Genomic DNA, 16,117 nt, shown 5'->3' on the forward strand with positions numbered 1-16,117 from the left:
TGTTCTTTCAGCACCACCCCCACATCACAGTTGGGTTGCTACTGTATTTGGACTATTTGTCACCGACTTATATTTAGATTCTGCAGAAAAATATATTTAAAAAAACAAACAAACAGGGTAATCCCACAGACTCTTTTGGAGTAGCAGCTTAAATCCAGCGCTCACCTTTCTGGAGTTTTCACATTTACACACACACACACACACACACACACACACACACACACACACACACACACACACACACACACACACATATATGCAGCTTTCCTCCTTGAGGTCAGAATAAACAATTTTTCTTTTCTCAGGAGGGACAAACTCTTCAGCAGAGGTGGTTCAGCCACCAACAAGTAGTCCGTAACGTTGTCAAATATTACTTCGAATGATTCATGCGTTCATTCACAGATAAAATATTTACCTAGTGGCTATTTAAACAGACTTGCTCTACTGGCTTCACAAGTTGTCTAGCAACCTAATGATAACCATTCTTCCCGTGCATGGTAAATATTTAAAAAGGCACATCCTTTTCACAGTGAGCAGGCAGCAGGAATCTTCAGCTCAAACACAACTTGAGTCGCACTATGTGACACTAAATAAAAGAGTGTGATCATGAAAATGAATGTTTTTATTTATGGCATGGGAAAAGGGGAATATTTATGAGATATCATACATAAAGGCTAATATCAGCAGCTGTCTGTACTGCCTGAATATAAAGCTGAACCAGGTAAAGGTCTTGAGAGTAAATTATTTAAACCTCAACAGCAACAGGATGTCAGTACCCTGGAAATAAAGATGGGAAACACTGAGAATAAAACCAACAAAATGTATTTTTAAATCCAGACAAGCCTGAACATGTTCCTGTGTGATAAAAGCAAAACAGAAACACCTGAGCTGTTTTCTGTTGTAAAGACATGAAGTCATAAAACCAATTAATTTAATACACATATATATAATACATATATATATATGAGATCATAAGCATATTAAAACTAGTTAAATAAATTGCATTGTTATTTGCACCCTGATGAAACAGGTGTACAAAGCAGCAGAGCAGAAACAATGATTAGTTGATAAGTAGATTGACAGAAAATTAATCTGCAACAATTTTGATATTTGATTGATTGTTTTAGGTCATTTAGCAAACAAAAATGACTAACATTTAATGGTTGCAGCTTCTTAAAAGTGAGAATTATCAGTTTTATATTATTATAAAATATGTTTTGGTTTTGAACAGTTAGGACAAAACAAGGCATTTAAGATGAAAATGTACACATTTTTCATACTTTGCTGCCATTTTATAGACAAAACAATGAATCAAAAAAAAAAAAAATCAACACATTAATCGATAACAAAGATAATCTTTTTGTTGCAGTTCTACAAGGCAATGATTGCAATATGGGACGTCCGCTACATAAATCTGCATTTATCCATTTCAGATTGGTACATCGGTACAAAAGCTGAAAAGACAAACGACAATAACCTTACTTTTTTTTGATTTTCGTAGAACGCCTCATACCAGCTTTGTTCACACAGTAAATCAGGAACACAGTTGCTTTCTGTTGTTTCCAAAATGATAAACATATCATCCAGCTTATACATTTTAATGGGACTAAACAGCACATTTGGAGATGTTTGAGTGCTAAAAAGAAAAAAAATAACCACAGTGCTTTCATGCAAAACTTTCAGAAGTTAAACCAATAAGACTCACTCATGGAGGTGCTATTACACAGATCAGCTCAAGGCTAATTCTGGGTCTTAACGATCAGGTGTGGCTGCAATTACATCACACTTAAATTACACTGAACAGGGCCTTCATGAGGTATTTTTTGGAGAGGTCTTCAGGTCTCTGAGGTTTTCTACAAGGCCTCAAACTCATCAATCCTCTGCTTGGTGTTGCCCTGACGGATCTGACGCAGGGTCTTGTACTTGTCGCGGCCGGCTCGGACATTCTCAGCGTGGAGCAGGTCGTTTGCGGTCTTCATGTCCTCGTTTCGGGCTTCTTCCAGCTCTGAGCTCAGGTCCTGAGGAGGGAACACATCCAGTCATTAAATCATGAGGATATGCTTCACACAAACAGCAACAAATGCTCCTTTAATTACACTTCTTCTGGTACATTTCATCAATCTGTGATGCTCAGTTTGTGATTTCCTCTTCAGTTTTCCAGAGAATAAGCTTGATCCTGTAACTAGAGCTGCAATGATTTGTCCATGAATCGATTAAGAAAACTGATCGCCAACTATTTTGATAATAGAATAATCGTTTTAGTCATTTTTTAAGCAAAAATGCCAAAAAATTGCTGGTTCCAACTTCTCAAATGTGAGGGTTTTGGACTGATGGTCAAAAAAAAGACAATTGAAGACATTAACATGGGCTGTGAGAAATTATAAAGGGCATTTTTCACTATATTGTGACATTTTATAGACAAAACAACCAATCAATTAATCAAAAAAATATTCAGCAGATTGATTGATAATGAAAATAATCGGTACTTGCAGCCCTACTTGTAACTGTCGATGTTATTTAGCTGCAGGAGGTCATATGTGATGTTTTGTAGTCAAGACCGATTGAGATCAAAACAAAAGCTGTCTGGTGGCTGCAATGCATTCTGGTCGATTGAGGCAACTTTCAGTCTAATTTTGAATGTTAGTGCAAAATGCTGAACCCAGAAGAAGAAGAAGGCCCTTTCTCTTTGATTGGGACGTCCTGAAGTTTCCCATCAGGCTTTGGATGACTGAAAACATTTTGAGCTACTAATTAGTTGCTGTTCTGTAGAAATCTCTTGGCCACATACTTGCAAAAATAACAAGAACGCACCGCACCATGAATTAACAAGCCTAAAAAGCCCCCCAAGTGTTAAGCTCTAGGTTTCAAGCTGTACTGTATGTCCTGCATAATCCCCAATTGGAGCAGCTCTACATCTTGACAATCATTTTGCTGGTTTAACATCAACAAATCTTAGTTTTAATCAGTCTTGGACCAGTGGAAGAACTGGACTTCACTGAAATACAATGTATCCAGTAATCCTTTGACTGTTTTTTTTTATTTATTTTCTATTTATGTTTCTTCTGTTGCACTGCATTCCTGATTATAGTTAATTGGGGAATAAATGTTTTCCTGTCTTTGAGATGGACTGCTACATTGTTTTTTTTTTATCAATTACTTTTAAATTTCACAAATCAAATTAGATCCACCTGCAACATGTGTATTAGTGAATGAGTCATGTATTCAAATGATTACACACTGTATAAACTGCAATTAATTTAAACTGTTGTTGACATCTCAGACAGGTTTTTAAGATCAGGAACAGATTTTTGGAGCAGCTGCCCAGATCCTACTCCTTGTACCTGAAGTTCATATTTGATGGTTTTTTTCTTGAGGGTGTAGCAAAACTGCAAGGAGTAAATCAAAGGTTTTCATGAAAACCACTAAACTGAATGTGTTTGATATGGGCTGGACCCTGAACTCACCATCAGTTGTTTCTGCAGACGTTGGTTCTTCTCGGCCTCAGTCATCCTTTCCTCCTCCTGGCGGTGGTCGTCGATGTCCTGCGTCTGCAGCTCGGCGCTGTACTCTTCGTTGTGCTCTTCGTTGTGCTCTTCGTTGTGCTCTTCGTTATGCTCTTCGTTGTCCTCGTGGTCGCTCTCGCTGTCCGAGGATGAGGAAGAAGAAGAAGAAGAAGGAGCAGCAGCCGGAGTTGTAATAGTGGTGCTCATTACATTGTGCAGCTCCTCCTTCGTCTTGATCAGACTCTCCTCCACTTCCTTAGCCTGGGAGGAAGAGGAGAGGTTATCAGAGTCATTCACTTAGCTGCAGTTTGATTTGCTGATAGTTAACACCATGCAACCTCTGATCAAAACAGTACTGACATTTACTCAGTATCAGTATGACCAAGCTACGGACAAATCAAACTAGCAGGTGAAGCTGGACTCTGATATCAGTCTTAATTTTACTTTTTAAAAACGGTTTGGATCTGTTTTCGTCTTCTCTACTAATGAATGTTTGCTTTAATTTCTTCCTGGAGCCAAAATGGGTCATTTATTGGTGTGTTTTGTATTTTTTTTCCATGACTACATGAAAATTTAAGGGACTTTCCCTTTAGAAAAAACCGGTATGTGCCACGCATCAAACTTCCTGCATTAATTAGCCTGATTATAAGATGTCACATTAAATATGGAGCTCTTGTCGGTCTTTAGTACATATTTCTACATTTGTCTAGTTTCGTCTTAAATACATCCCAGTTAGCTGGTGAAGAAAATATAACATGTTTATTGTGTACTTATGCAAGTTATAACGTACACAAAGTGAAAGAAAAACATTGCTGACAGTACAGGTGACTACAAAAAAACAAGAAAATCAACCGCGTGAAAAGACAACAAGGAGGAAGTGGTATGTTCTCAGCTCGTGCATCCATTGATGGCGTGTTGACGGTTAGAAACTCACCTTGCTGCACCATGTCTCAGCCTCTTCCTCCTTGATTCTCTTAGCTTCCTCCAGCAGAGAAATTTTGGCGCCATACTCGGCCAGCTCTGCAGCCTGAGGGAGGAGGCGCAAACCATGTCGTTAAAAAAAAGCCCAAAGAACTGACACTGGTTTACCTCGGCAACCTCAATTAGCTGGACACAATGTCATTTTATGAATGGATGGACAAAAAAAAACTTAAAACAAATGCCCACTTGCTGTTGTAATTTATTCAATAGAGTAATAGTTTGCTTTTTTTTAAACTCTGGTACATCTGACAGCTGTGTTGTTCTATTTACTTAACAAATTCACATTTTACACTCAACTTCTGATTAGCTCATAAATATTGCTGTTGTTTGGTAAAAAATCTTTCATCTCCAAATTGCTAATTCTTTAGAAAATGCAAAGGACAGCCTTTTCTAAAGAGGTTTAGAGAATTTTCTTGTCCTATGGAGGGGAATGTAAACCTGAAAACTGGAGAATGTAGTTGTATTTAAAACTGCTAATATGTCTTTACCTTTACTAAAGTGTAATTCTGAACGCAGGGCCTTTGTTTGTCATGAGTATTTTTCCATCACGACTTAATTCTCACGTGAGGGATTTTGAGCACTTCTTGCACTGTGCACTCACCAGCTGCTCCTGGCTCTTTATCTGGTCCTCAGCTTGCCTGGCCAGCTCCTCCTTGGCTATTATGGCCTCCATCCTCTCAGCCTCCAGCCGGGCCGCCTCCTGCTCCACCCTCCTCCTCTCCTCCTCCAGCCTCATGGCCCTGTCCAGCTGCTCCTGAAGCTCTACAGGACGAAGTCAGTGAAACACAGGGAAAGCTGTCATTTACTGCACGGTGTCATTATACAGTGTGAGGAATTAACTACTCTGATTTTTACTGCATTTTCGTCCTTTTCTGGGACAATTATTAACCTGTGAAATTATGCATTTTTATTTGTATTACTTCAGGCAGTGGTTCCCACCCTTTTGGCGGGAAAGTGATATTTTACTACTAAGGTTGTTTTATTTGAATGATTTTTGAGCACTGAGGAGGTAAAATATGTAGCATTTCACAAGAAATCAAAAAAAGAGAGAAAAGCTAGAAAAAAATAAACATAATTTTGTGTAACAAATATCTCTAACTTATCTTATCCCTTTAATTATCTAGGGACGCCTTGAGATTTTTTAAGAATTCCTTTCAGGCTGGGAACCACTGACTTGAGGCTTCTTAAGAAGAAGCGTTGGCATTTCTGCATTTAATCCATCTTCTGTTTTTGTTTTCTTTGTAGAAATAGTATTTTATCCAACTGGTGGATGCAAGGTGGAAGTATTTTCGAATGCTTGCAGCTGCATACTTCCTTTTTTATTATCAAAAAACACTCTATTATATATGCTTAGAAATCACTATAGTGATATTTGACGATAACAAATAAATTGAATAGGATAAAATGCCAAAAGGGATACTTCAGGGGAATTTAGGGTGCGTTTCGTGATAGTGAGATCAAGTTACTTTTGCCACTCTTTAGGGTTTTGATCTGCTTCATAATGAAAGTCTGTCAAAAATGAAAACCTGACAGATCATTAAAATGTATAAACTGAGAAAGCAGCAACAAAAACTCTTTCTCAATGTAACTTTTTGTGTATTTCATGTAAATAAACAGCAGAGGGCAGTACAGTCATGTTACACCAACAGAAATTAAACCCTGACTCAATTACAGTCTGTGATGAGGAGTGTAAAGCAACTTTTAGGTCAGATTCTCTGTCTCACCTTTCTCTGCTCTCTTGGTTGTCTCTTCAAACTGGTAGAGCCTCATCATCAGGTCCTGCTTCTCCTTCTCCATCTGCGCCTTTTCTTTCTCGATGGCCTCCCTCCTCTTCTTCTCACTCTCCAGCTGATCCCTGCAGAGGACATGACAAAGACACTTATTGAACATATTAGCAACAGTTTGAGCTCAAATACACATGCCGTTACAACAACTAATTGGGTGATGTTTCCCATTTAATTTCACAAACGTACCTTTCCATCTTCTTCTGCAGCCTCTCCTCTTTAGCCTGAGCCTTCATCTGCTGGACCTCGATGGTGTCCGTCTTGCGGCGGCGCATGTAGAGCTCATGGTTGCCCATGCAGAGCTGCAGGATGCGCTTGTTGATTCGCAGCCGTGGGGCATAGAATATGAAATCCTTTAAAAAAAAAAAAAAAAAAGCATAATGTTTAGTGTTTCACACATTTTCAAAACACACAGGGGTGTTTATGATGCATTTAAACTTGCTTTGAATAGGTATTTTAAATAAGCTTGCAAAAACAATATTATGTAAATACCCCCGTATACTGTGTGTAAGTAAATTTAGCGTGCATTTATCCACATTATAAACTTTACTCGAAGTGTGCCACAGTTAGCGAAATCAATAGTTTTCATCTGTTGTCTGTGCACAGATGTTACACATTAGTTACCCTAAAAAAACATTCAAATTCAACTAAAAATGTTGCTTATCTGCATTTTCAATAAACTTTGTGCAACTTAAATCCCTTTTTTCTGTAAACCTGAACCATATCAATGCCGCTTCATGGTGCATGTCTGCATTTTCATCTAACTTTACACATTTACATACACTTGAGATACAACTGAGGGTTTTAGGACTCATGAAGTACTTACAGGGGCTTTCTTGTCTATGGGCTTGATGATGAATTTCTTATCATTGAAAGAAATGTTTCTAATTTCACTCCAGGGAAATCCAATCTTTGGAGTCAGCCTGAAAGATGGAAATAAAGAGGTGATCTAACATGTTTAAACAGCTGCAAGTTCATTTTTATACAAGATTCACAGGCAGAAAATGATCTTCTAACCACTTTTAGAGTTTCTCAGAACATACTGGCACATGTGGCACCAGAGCAACAGGCCAGTGAGACGTTGTGTGTTCATATTGTAGTAGAATCAAGAGATGTAGGTCAATGACCACTTAAAAACAACAGCCATGAGGTCAAATGTGTTATTTAAAACCTGACCGACTGGAAGGGAAAAGGGTCGATGACTGCTCATGTGTTGCCCTCCTGTCTACAAGTGTCTGTCATCAGGTAAATATGAGCTACAAATAGTGTGTGTGTGACAGATACAGATACAGAATGAAATATCATGGGCTGAATTTATACCCATGACACCATGAATCCAGGGAGATTTATTGCATAAACAGTGAATTCAGTCTCTGGCTCGCTGACTTACTTGTCCTCCTTCTCATAGATGTTGAGTCCCAGAGCGTCAACTCCTAACCACAGATCTGTGCCCTTCTTGTTCTTGATCTCAAAGTAGTTGACGCCGTACATCTCCAGGTCCTGAGCGATCTTCAGGTACTCGATCATGGCCTCTTCCCTTTTCAGAGAAGATAAAGAGTTAGAAATGTTAAAAAAAAACAATACATACAAATACACACAGTGGTTGGTTATAAATTACTGAAATGTGTATAATATAATAGTTTCTTGTACAAAGAAGAAGTACAAGTTGGTTGTTTGGATTGGATCTGGTTCCAAGTTGGCAAAAACCCAAATTCATTAAGCTTTAAGTCTAACAAAAGCTTTTATCTTGTCTCTCTTTCGGTAGGTATACAAGCAAAAACTTAACCTGTCAGGGAAATGTTGTTTTTTAGTTCTCTGCTTGTCAATCTTTGCAATTTAGTTGTTCAATATTTGAACCTGCATTGACTGATTTCTTTGGCTACTTAGGAGCAGTGAAAACAAGTTGAGAACTCAACATATTATCACATATGTTGACATGTTGAACTTGTTGGCAAACAATTACTTATTTCCACATCCAGCAGTAATGGAGCAACATTATCATTCATTTGGAGTTGTGTTTCTGTCCACCTGGTGAATGTAAGTCCAATAATCACTCTCTTTTAACTCTGTTTTTGCTCTCCACCAACTCCTGAGGTAAATATCCAGCTCTTTAGCTGCTAAATGCTCCATCATGTTCACCAGCTAACTAACTGTGTCTGTTTGCCGTTTGGTGCTGAGCAGGTAGTGTACAGCAGCTTTCTAAAGCTATTTTTTCAAATATGACACTATGAGAGCTGTTAGAGTGAACCAAAACAGTAAAGTTGCAGCCGGACAGCTAAACAATGAGCTGAAACTCGCTATAAAGCCCCATAAAGTCCAGGGGAGCTGCAGAGTTGGGTGATAATTGTCTGTAAGTTAACTGTCATTTGATACATTGTTATTGGAAAAAGTATTGATTATAGTTGCTTTAACTATTAATTTAAAAATGTTGAAACCTAAACAGATTTAATAAGGGATTCACAAGGATTCACATTAAGTAGATTTAATGTTGAATTTGGAATAAAATGCCATCAAACCCTGAAATAAAGTGGAGGTGGAGGCGCTTTAAAATGAGACTACGTAACTTCTGCAGAACAGAGGCCACTGTGGCCGTAAATGTCAATTACAGGATAATGGACCATTGAATTGAGTGTTTACTTTATGTCTTACACTTGAAGTGAAACAGTAGTGAAGAGTCATAAAGAGTTACTTAGAGTTTGCTAACATTAGCCACCGTTAGCAGGTCACACCAGACCAAATAAAGCTTTAGCTGCAAAACCCCTGAGTGTATTGAACTGATAAAAGATGTGTTTAATTGCTTATGAATTTTCATTTGTAAAAGTAAAGCTGTGTCATTTCCTCTTTCAAAAGTTACATAGTGCTTTAAAACGAAGATAGATAAATACATGGCAGAGTCATAAATACAGTCATTTGCCTGCAGGAGAGTATTTATCAGCTTTAACTTACTTCAGCATTGATCTGTGCTCCTCGTGCCAGACCTGGATTCTCTCTTCCCACTGCTCCTTGGACAGCTTATGTTGCTGCAGAACTCTGAATAGAGAGGCGAGTTATCAGCAAACAGTGTGTATATACATACAGAGCCCATCTTGTTATATCTCTTGTTAGTGACTGTAAGCTTGTAATAGTACCATAAAAGTACTATATTATAGTGTTATTTGGCTGGATGATACACACACAGACTTCTTCTTGAGATAGATCAGTAAATTGTAAAATTCTTCTTCTACACAACATGAGCTATGCAATTTACGCCTAGGCTAACTTTATAAGAGTATGACATGAAAAACAATGAAGCATATTGTATATCACTGCTTTTTTTAATTGTAGATGTGTTTCCAGTCTTCTCAGCAAGGTGAGGAGAAGAAATGACACACTTAAGTTTAATATGCATGTCACGCGGGTTTTGCGCCTTGCTTAAGGGCACTTATACGCAATATCAACTATTCTCTAGTTCAGAGGCTCATAAGTCCAAACCTGGGGCTCTTGGAAGGATAAATAGATATATAGAAAGATAAATCCGAGGAATTGCAAGATTTATACCATCCCAAATTGTATCTATTTTTCTAGATTTTCATCTAATCTTTGCAGTTTGATGTGGATTTCTGGATAATTTTACCTTTTCAGACTTTTAAATATTGTTTTATAAAATAAGAACATGTTAAAAATAACTCTCATCATAACCCATACACTGGTCACCAGCAGACAGAAAGTCCAGAAAGGTTGAGCTGATGCAGTAGTTGTCAGATGAGCATTGAATGTTTTGGCTGGTTTTAACCAGGTATACTGAGATATTCTTGCACCTTTCACTATAACATACTATTGAACAATCTGTTACATTTCATATTATTTATCTCCATTTTGCAACTTTCTACCAGCAAACACTATAACACAGTTGTGATCTGAGGAGCTGGTGGTTCTTTCCCAAGTAAAAAGGAAAAATCATCTGCCACTCAGAAAGTAATTAAATAGCAAATTAATAACTGGTTAGTGAATAGTAGATGCCAAACCTAAGTTTCCAGTAAGTTCAGTTATTCTTCATTGTTTTAATCAATCTTTGATTGATAGTCTTTTGACGTTTTATTTGCTCGTTACACAGCCTGAACAATGTTATTAATATCAGTTCAAAGACTGCTGGAGTCGAGCAGCAGGATCTGATTTCAATCAATGAGTGTATTGAAACCACATGACAGCAGGTTAATTCTCATTGCTGCATCGTTACTCTACTGTAAGTCCCTTTATCCCCTTTGCTACCCATCTTCTTAATTTTTAATAGATAGTTTTTAAGCTTTTGTACTATATTTTAGGATATTTATATCTTCATCAATGTATTTATTACTAATCCCACATATAGTTTAAGGCATATAGTCTTTAATTGCTTTTAGCTTGTGATTAACTGTGTGTTTTTCTTTTGTCGCTCAGTCATTGTGAGTGTATTTGTTCAGCTGAGTAGCAAGCAGCTGCCCTTGCAGAGATAAATAAAGTTGTGTTGAATTGAACTAGGCCGTTTGTGTGACCTCTGGGAAGCTCAGCGCAGAAGGTGAAACAACACAGCAATGACCCTATAGCTACGTCAGAGCTCATACATCCTCCATTCACCTCCCACTCACCTCTTTGGCAGCAGGCGCTCGGAGGACAGGTAACCCGGTTTGTGCACTGACTTGCTGTACTCTCCGTACTTGGCCTGGATGGCATAGGAGGCCAGCAGCACGGCGGACTCTGGAGGACAGTAGATATCCTCTCCCATGACGTCCTCCTTCACCTGCAGGAAGAAGAGCCTCCGGGTGACGTCCTGGATCAGTTCCTCGGTCACATCTTCTGGGTAAAACTTGACCCTCAGCTTGAACTGCAGGGTAGATTCCTTCTTCACATCCTGGGCCATGACCTGAGCAGAGCAGAGCACAGATATGATTAAAGAACTGAATGTGGAAAAAAAAAAGAGTAGAACAAAATAGTGTGAGTAGAGAAAAAAGTGGAGTAGCAGTATTTCATTACAGCACAGTAGAAAAGACAGAATGGGTTAATTGTTTGAGCAAAATTGTTATAAATATTAATTTGTCCACCTATCAGTTGAACTTATTAACTGATAGATGAGGGGAGACGTTTTGTAATTTTTGTGTCTTTAACTGTGTACATACTTTATATATATATATATAATATATATTCCAAAACTCATCCCATGTGCAATAAGTGTTCCTAATTTGAAAACTGCCTCGAGTCATCACGCAGCTTTATTTTTTAATTTTTTAATTTTTTAATCTTATTACTGTCTTCCTTGCTTTTAACATACATCCTTATCGTCTGCGTTGCGTGTATAGCGTTGGCACTGTTAATGTCTCTTATTGCCTTGCTGTGTTTTTATTGTGTTTATGTTTTCATGGTTTTGTGTTTTTATGCAGTCTTGCCCCTTGTGGGACAATAAAGATCTGAACTGAATATAAAGTAGAATATAGTGTTAGAGTAAAGCTAGAGTAGAGCTAAACTGTATATTTTAGGATATTCTAACATAAGCTAAAAAGAAATAAAACTGAATAAAAAGAATATAAAGTTACAGAGCAGTGACTGATATGAATAAACAGCCCCAAATTTAATTTTAAAAAGGCAGAAACAGAAACATTTTAAGCTTTTATCTAAAAGGAATGAAAGTTTGTTCCAGATAATGTGGTACATTAAAACTGAATGCCGCTTCTCCATGTTTAGAAAACAAACCTTTTCCAGATGATGTGAGACGTCTGGATTATTAGCAGCAGATCAAAAAAATATTTCAGTCCCAAACTATTAAGTGTTTCATAAACCAAATACCAAAAACCAATTCTTTGATACACAAGAAGTGAGTGTAAAGATCTGAGAACTGGATGTTCTTGGTCTTAGTGAGGAATGCTGCAGCTGTTTGATCAACTTTTTAGAGAGATCTGTAAAGCTACAATTCAAGTATTAAGCCTACTAAAGGTAAGGAGTGAAGTTTTTCTACATCTTACTGAGAAATAAGTCCTTAAATTTATGATAAAGAGAAGTAAACAAAGTTATAGTTTAGTGAAGAGAAGAGCAAAGTGGAAACCACAGCACGTTAGAGGAAGAGGAGGATGACGAACAGCAATAAAACTATAGTATGTTTCTTTTATCATCACAGTCAGAGTGAAACCACAAACTCACCTTCTTCTCAAAGTTCAGCCATGTGATGAATCCTTTGGCATCAACAAACTGAAGCCCAAAGTACCAAACCTCACGCAGTCCGATGGTCCGGGCAATCTTAGACACACAAACACGGAGACGAAGAGACATTAAACAGAGAATAAACCCCACACACCTCCTCCTCCTCCTCCTCTTCTTCACTTCTATTAGGCATAGATTAGTTTTACTGCAAATCAGGAGAGACCGTCTTCTTCACTCATCACATATATGATATTCTTCTCCTGAAGAATAAGATACTTGCAGCAGAAAGCAGGACTACAGATGGTGTGTAAGGGTGAGGCTCTTTTATTGTGCGTCAAATATCGTGTCTGTATCAGGTCTTTATTTTCCTCATCACAATCAGGTTTTCACTTGTTTTTACCAAGAAAAGTAAAGTAAAACATAAAAAAATGTTACTAATACGGTCATTCGTATGATCTGTTTTTGTCATATTAATTGGAAAATTGCAGCCACTTGTCGGCATAACAAATACTTTTTCTTTTGCTACTTTAAGTATATTTTCTGCATCTATAATCTTACTTAAGGAGGATTTTGAAAGCTCTGGTGTAGCACAGCTGTAAATGACCTTTGCACCTGTAATGGAGGGTTATTTTACACTGTTGTATTTCTACTTTTACTCAAGACAAAGATTTGAATACCTCAGCATCAAGTGGGATCTACTGTCTGACTTTCTACAGTCAGATACTTCAATTCAGTTCAACTTGAAAAGAACTTTATTATTATTATCATTAAGTGCAGCTACGTTTTCAAGAAGATTGAAACCATTAGGATTGGAGCTGCCAAGGTGTCAATTAAGACAACTATGATCCTGATAATGATAATATTAATCTGTTGGAATCTCTTATCTATAAGAGTGCTTTGCGTACTGTAACAAACAGACCTGGTCAAAGAGCTGCTTCCCTGTGGTGCTGGGGTGGAAGGAGAACTCCAGCTCCGCGTCCATCGTGGTGACGCGAACATTGACCTGCAGCAAAAAAGCCGTTTAGTCACATGAAGACAAAGATTTTTGGATATACATGGAGTGTCTACTTTCTATTCAGTCCCAGCATTTAGCTCTTTTCCCTTTATATAAATCTGAATCCATCACTTTTTTCCAGTGAGGCCACATCTTTAAATGTATTGAAATATTACATCTTAATTTTCGAACATCGATTTTTGTTGTATCTGAAAAATAACTTGTTTGAGTCATTGGTGTGAAGGATGCCTTCAATGTGGAGCTGTGAAGTGGATTGTTCATAAACCATAATTGCTCACTATCTCATTAGACTTTGGACTACCCTTGCGAGGTGCCACAAGGTTGCACATAAGGCAGATTAAAATATCAAAATACTCCCTGCTTGCCAAGTTGCCTTTAGATCTCACCATTGTTAGTTTGAGCCACCTCTTTTGTAACAAGAACAATTAAACCGGTGCAGATTTCACACTTTCAAGTGTTTCTAGAGTGAATTTCACAGAGGTGGGGGGAAAAAAGGGTCATTTTCAATATTTTTCTAAAAGAGTGACAAACAGGATAACTGAGTGAAATACCCCGTGACTCAAAGACTGTTAGGCAATCATTTTATGAACTGACATTAGAGCACGCCCCGGGTGTCATAAAGATAAACGCACTGAGACTTAGGCCACGAAAACTGCAACATCCGTTTCTGAAAAGTCCACTGTGTTTCTTAAGTGTTTCCACCGTGCAGGATCATATGTGTGAGATAACTTGTAAACTCCCTGACGACCTGCTGATGTATTCCTTACAGCCAGACCTTATCTCAAATCACTCTGAGAGATCAATATTATGGAAGCAGTGATCCATTACAATCAGTTTAGTCACTGAAAGGTCTTTTGATGCACTGATATTTGGATTTCTGTTCAACTAAATCAAAATAAAGCCCCATAAATCACTTTTTCTGCATCTCCCAGAATAACACGTGCAATACCTGCTACCATGACTCATAAGTGTGTTTGATTATAAGTTAGTTCAACGTCAGCTAGATGTAGAAAGACGTCAGCATGACCTCTTAAGAGAGGCTTTCTCCTTGGAGTGTCAATATAAGCACAGACGTAATGCACAGGTCGGCCATTCTTATCAGCTCTCCTACAGACTGATGGCGAATTTTTGAGGACATTTAGGACTTGCAGCTAATGGGAGCATAAGAGTTTCCTTTGGTTTTGGACTGTGAAATTAATTATTGCTGATCATCTTACACAATCAAAGTGGGGGAGAATAAACATGTTTAAACGAACAGTCATGAGTTGTTGGCAAATTTCACTCTTGATTTTTACAAATTAGTCAATGTCACCAGAGGTAATTCCTATGATTATTATCAGTTATTATCTAGTCATAAAGTAGTATTGTAGTAGCATTTTTCTGCCAGGAATGTGTGGAGCATGGGTCAAACTCTACATTTGGTTAATGAGTAAATGCCAAGAAGGAAAGGTGCCTCTTAGAAATAACTCACAAGCTTGAGCAGAGAAAAAAAAGGATTTTGAACAAGTGATTAAAACTATCTAAATGAACATAATTGATCATTCAAGTTAGGATTTTTATTCATGCTTGATGATCTCTCTCCACAGCTATGTCATCATAAATATTTCAACACCTCTTATAGATAAATTTATAAACCCATTGCTCCTGTTAAATCTAAAGACTCATCCGGGACAGATTTAATTATCTTGTCAACAAAACTGTGAGAATCTTACCGTTTTGGGCATCTTGGCTCTGATTGGTGGACGAGCTCCAGCAGAAGAAAGTGTTTCCCAGGTTGACCGAGGCTGCAGTGGCCGTCTCACAGCAGAACTTCTACCTGATAAAGAACGCCGCTGCGTTCACACAGGCAGACTCAAGGGCAGGGCTTGTGTCCTTTGAACTCGGCTGCGGATCACTCACAGTGACGTGGGAGGTTTGACTTATTACTATCACACAAAGTGAGAGCTGTAACTCCGCTGTGACCAGCAGGCAGAGCAAAGACGCGCAGTTCCACTGTCAAAGGTCACATCTAATACGTCTGAGACACACACTACACCCAAACATACCTCTAAAATAATTCTCTGTAAGAAAATTGACAGTTAACTAAAAGACATGATGGAAAATATTGTCATTTGAGCTGAATTTGAATTAAACTTTGTGCAAGTGCAAGTTAACACTCCTGCTTTGTTCAGCAGCCTGTGAAGTGAGCTGTGGTTTGACACTTGACACAGACACTCTACATCCATTGTGGTGTGCAACGCAAACAAAAATGATCCAATAGTTTGTGATGTTCTGGTTGGTGACCATATATGGATTTTGAAATGCAGAAGCTTAAAGACGAATGATATAAAAGTGGAAGCCAGAGAGGTCTCGGGGCTTTTTCCTTTTTGGCTTTTTCTGCCTTTTTTGCATTTTGACCTTTTTGCCTTTTTTTGTCTTTTGGCCTTTTGCCCTCTGTTGCTCCTTTTTGCCTTTAAAGCTATAATATGTAATTATAACGTGTTAAAATGTCTAAAAACATCTGTACCTATGTTATGTATTTTGCTGAGTTGTGTACTTACATTATCCCAAATGTTTCCAACAATTTTTAAACCCAGAGAAATCAGTCATTTTAATCAAGGTAACGCTCCGTTTCATTTGGTCGCCTGTCAATAGCGTCACACCCCCTCTACCAAATAGTATATGTGCACAAGATGCATGTGTCGGCA

The 16,117-nt window shown here is 38.0% G+C and overlaps 1 protein-coding gene across 1 annotated transcript; it reads right to left on the reverse strand.

Annotated features, from left to right (window-relative positions):
- Window positions 1-646: 646 nt before the first annotated feature.
- On the reverse strand, window positions 647-15,331 carry ezra (ezrin a). Its single transcript, XM_042388241.1, has 13 exons — window positions 15,143-15,331; window positions 13,335-13,418; window positions 12,416-12,511; window positions 10,873-11,147; window positions 9,215-9,298; window positions 7,659-7,805; window positions 7,095-7,191; window positions 6,458-6,621; window positions 6,209-6,339; window positions 5,086-5,246; window positions 4,438-4,530; window positions 3,465-3,764; window positions 647-2,018 (listed from the first exon to the last, which is right to left on the reverse strand). The coding sequence occupies exons 1-13, from the start codon at window positions 15,152-15,154 to the stop codon at window positions 1,854-1,856; spliced, it is 1,809 nt and encodes a 602-aa protein (XP_042244175.1). The 5' UTR covers window positions 15,155-15,331; the 3' UTR covers window positions 647-1,853.
- Window positions 15,332-16,117: the final 786 nt, after the last annotated feature.

This window comes from Thunnus maccoyii, chromosome 16 (assembly GCF_910596095.1).
Source record: "Thunnus maccoyii chromosome 16, fThuMac1.1, whole genome shotgun sequence".
In the NCBI taxonomy this organism is placed as follows: Eukaryota; Metazoa; Chordata; class Actinopteri; order Scombriformes; family Scombridae; genus Thunnus; species Thunnus maccoyii.

What these genes read in the sequence shown, in the direction of transcription:
- ezra (XM_042388241.1), bottom strand. An exon ending in GAGCGCCTGCTGCCAAAGAG is followed by an intron (nt 9,299 to 10,872) that starts GTGAGTGGGAGG and finishes CTCTCTATTCAG; the next exon opens with AGTTCTGCAGCAACATAAGC. An exon ending in CCATAGACAAGAAAGCCCCT is followed by an intron (nt 6,622 to 7,094) that starts GTAAGTACTTCA and finishes TTTTTTTTAAAG; the next exon opens with GATTTCATATTCTATGCCCC.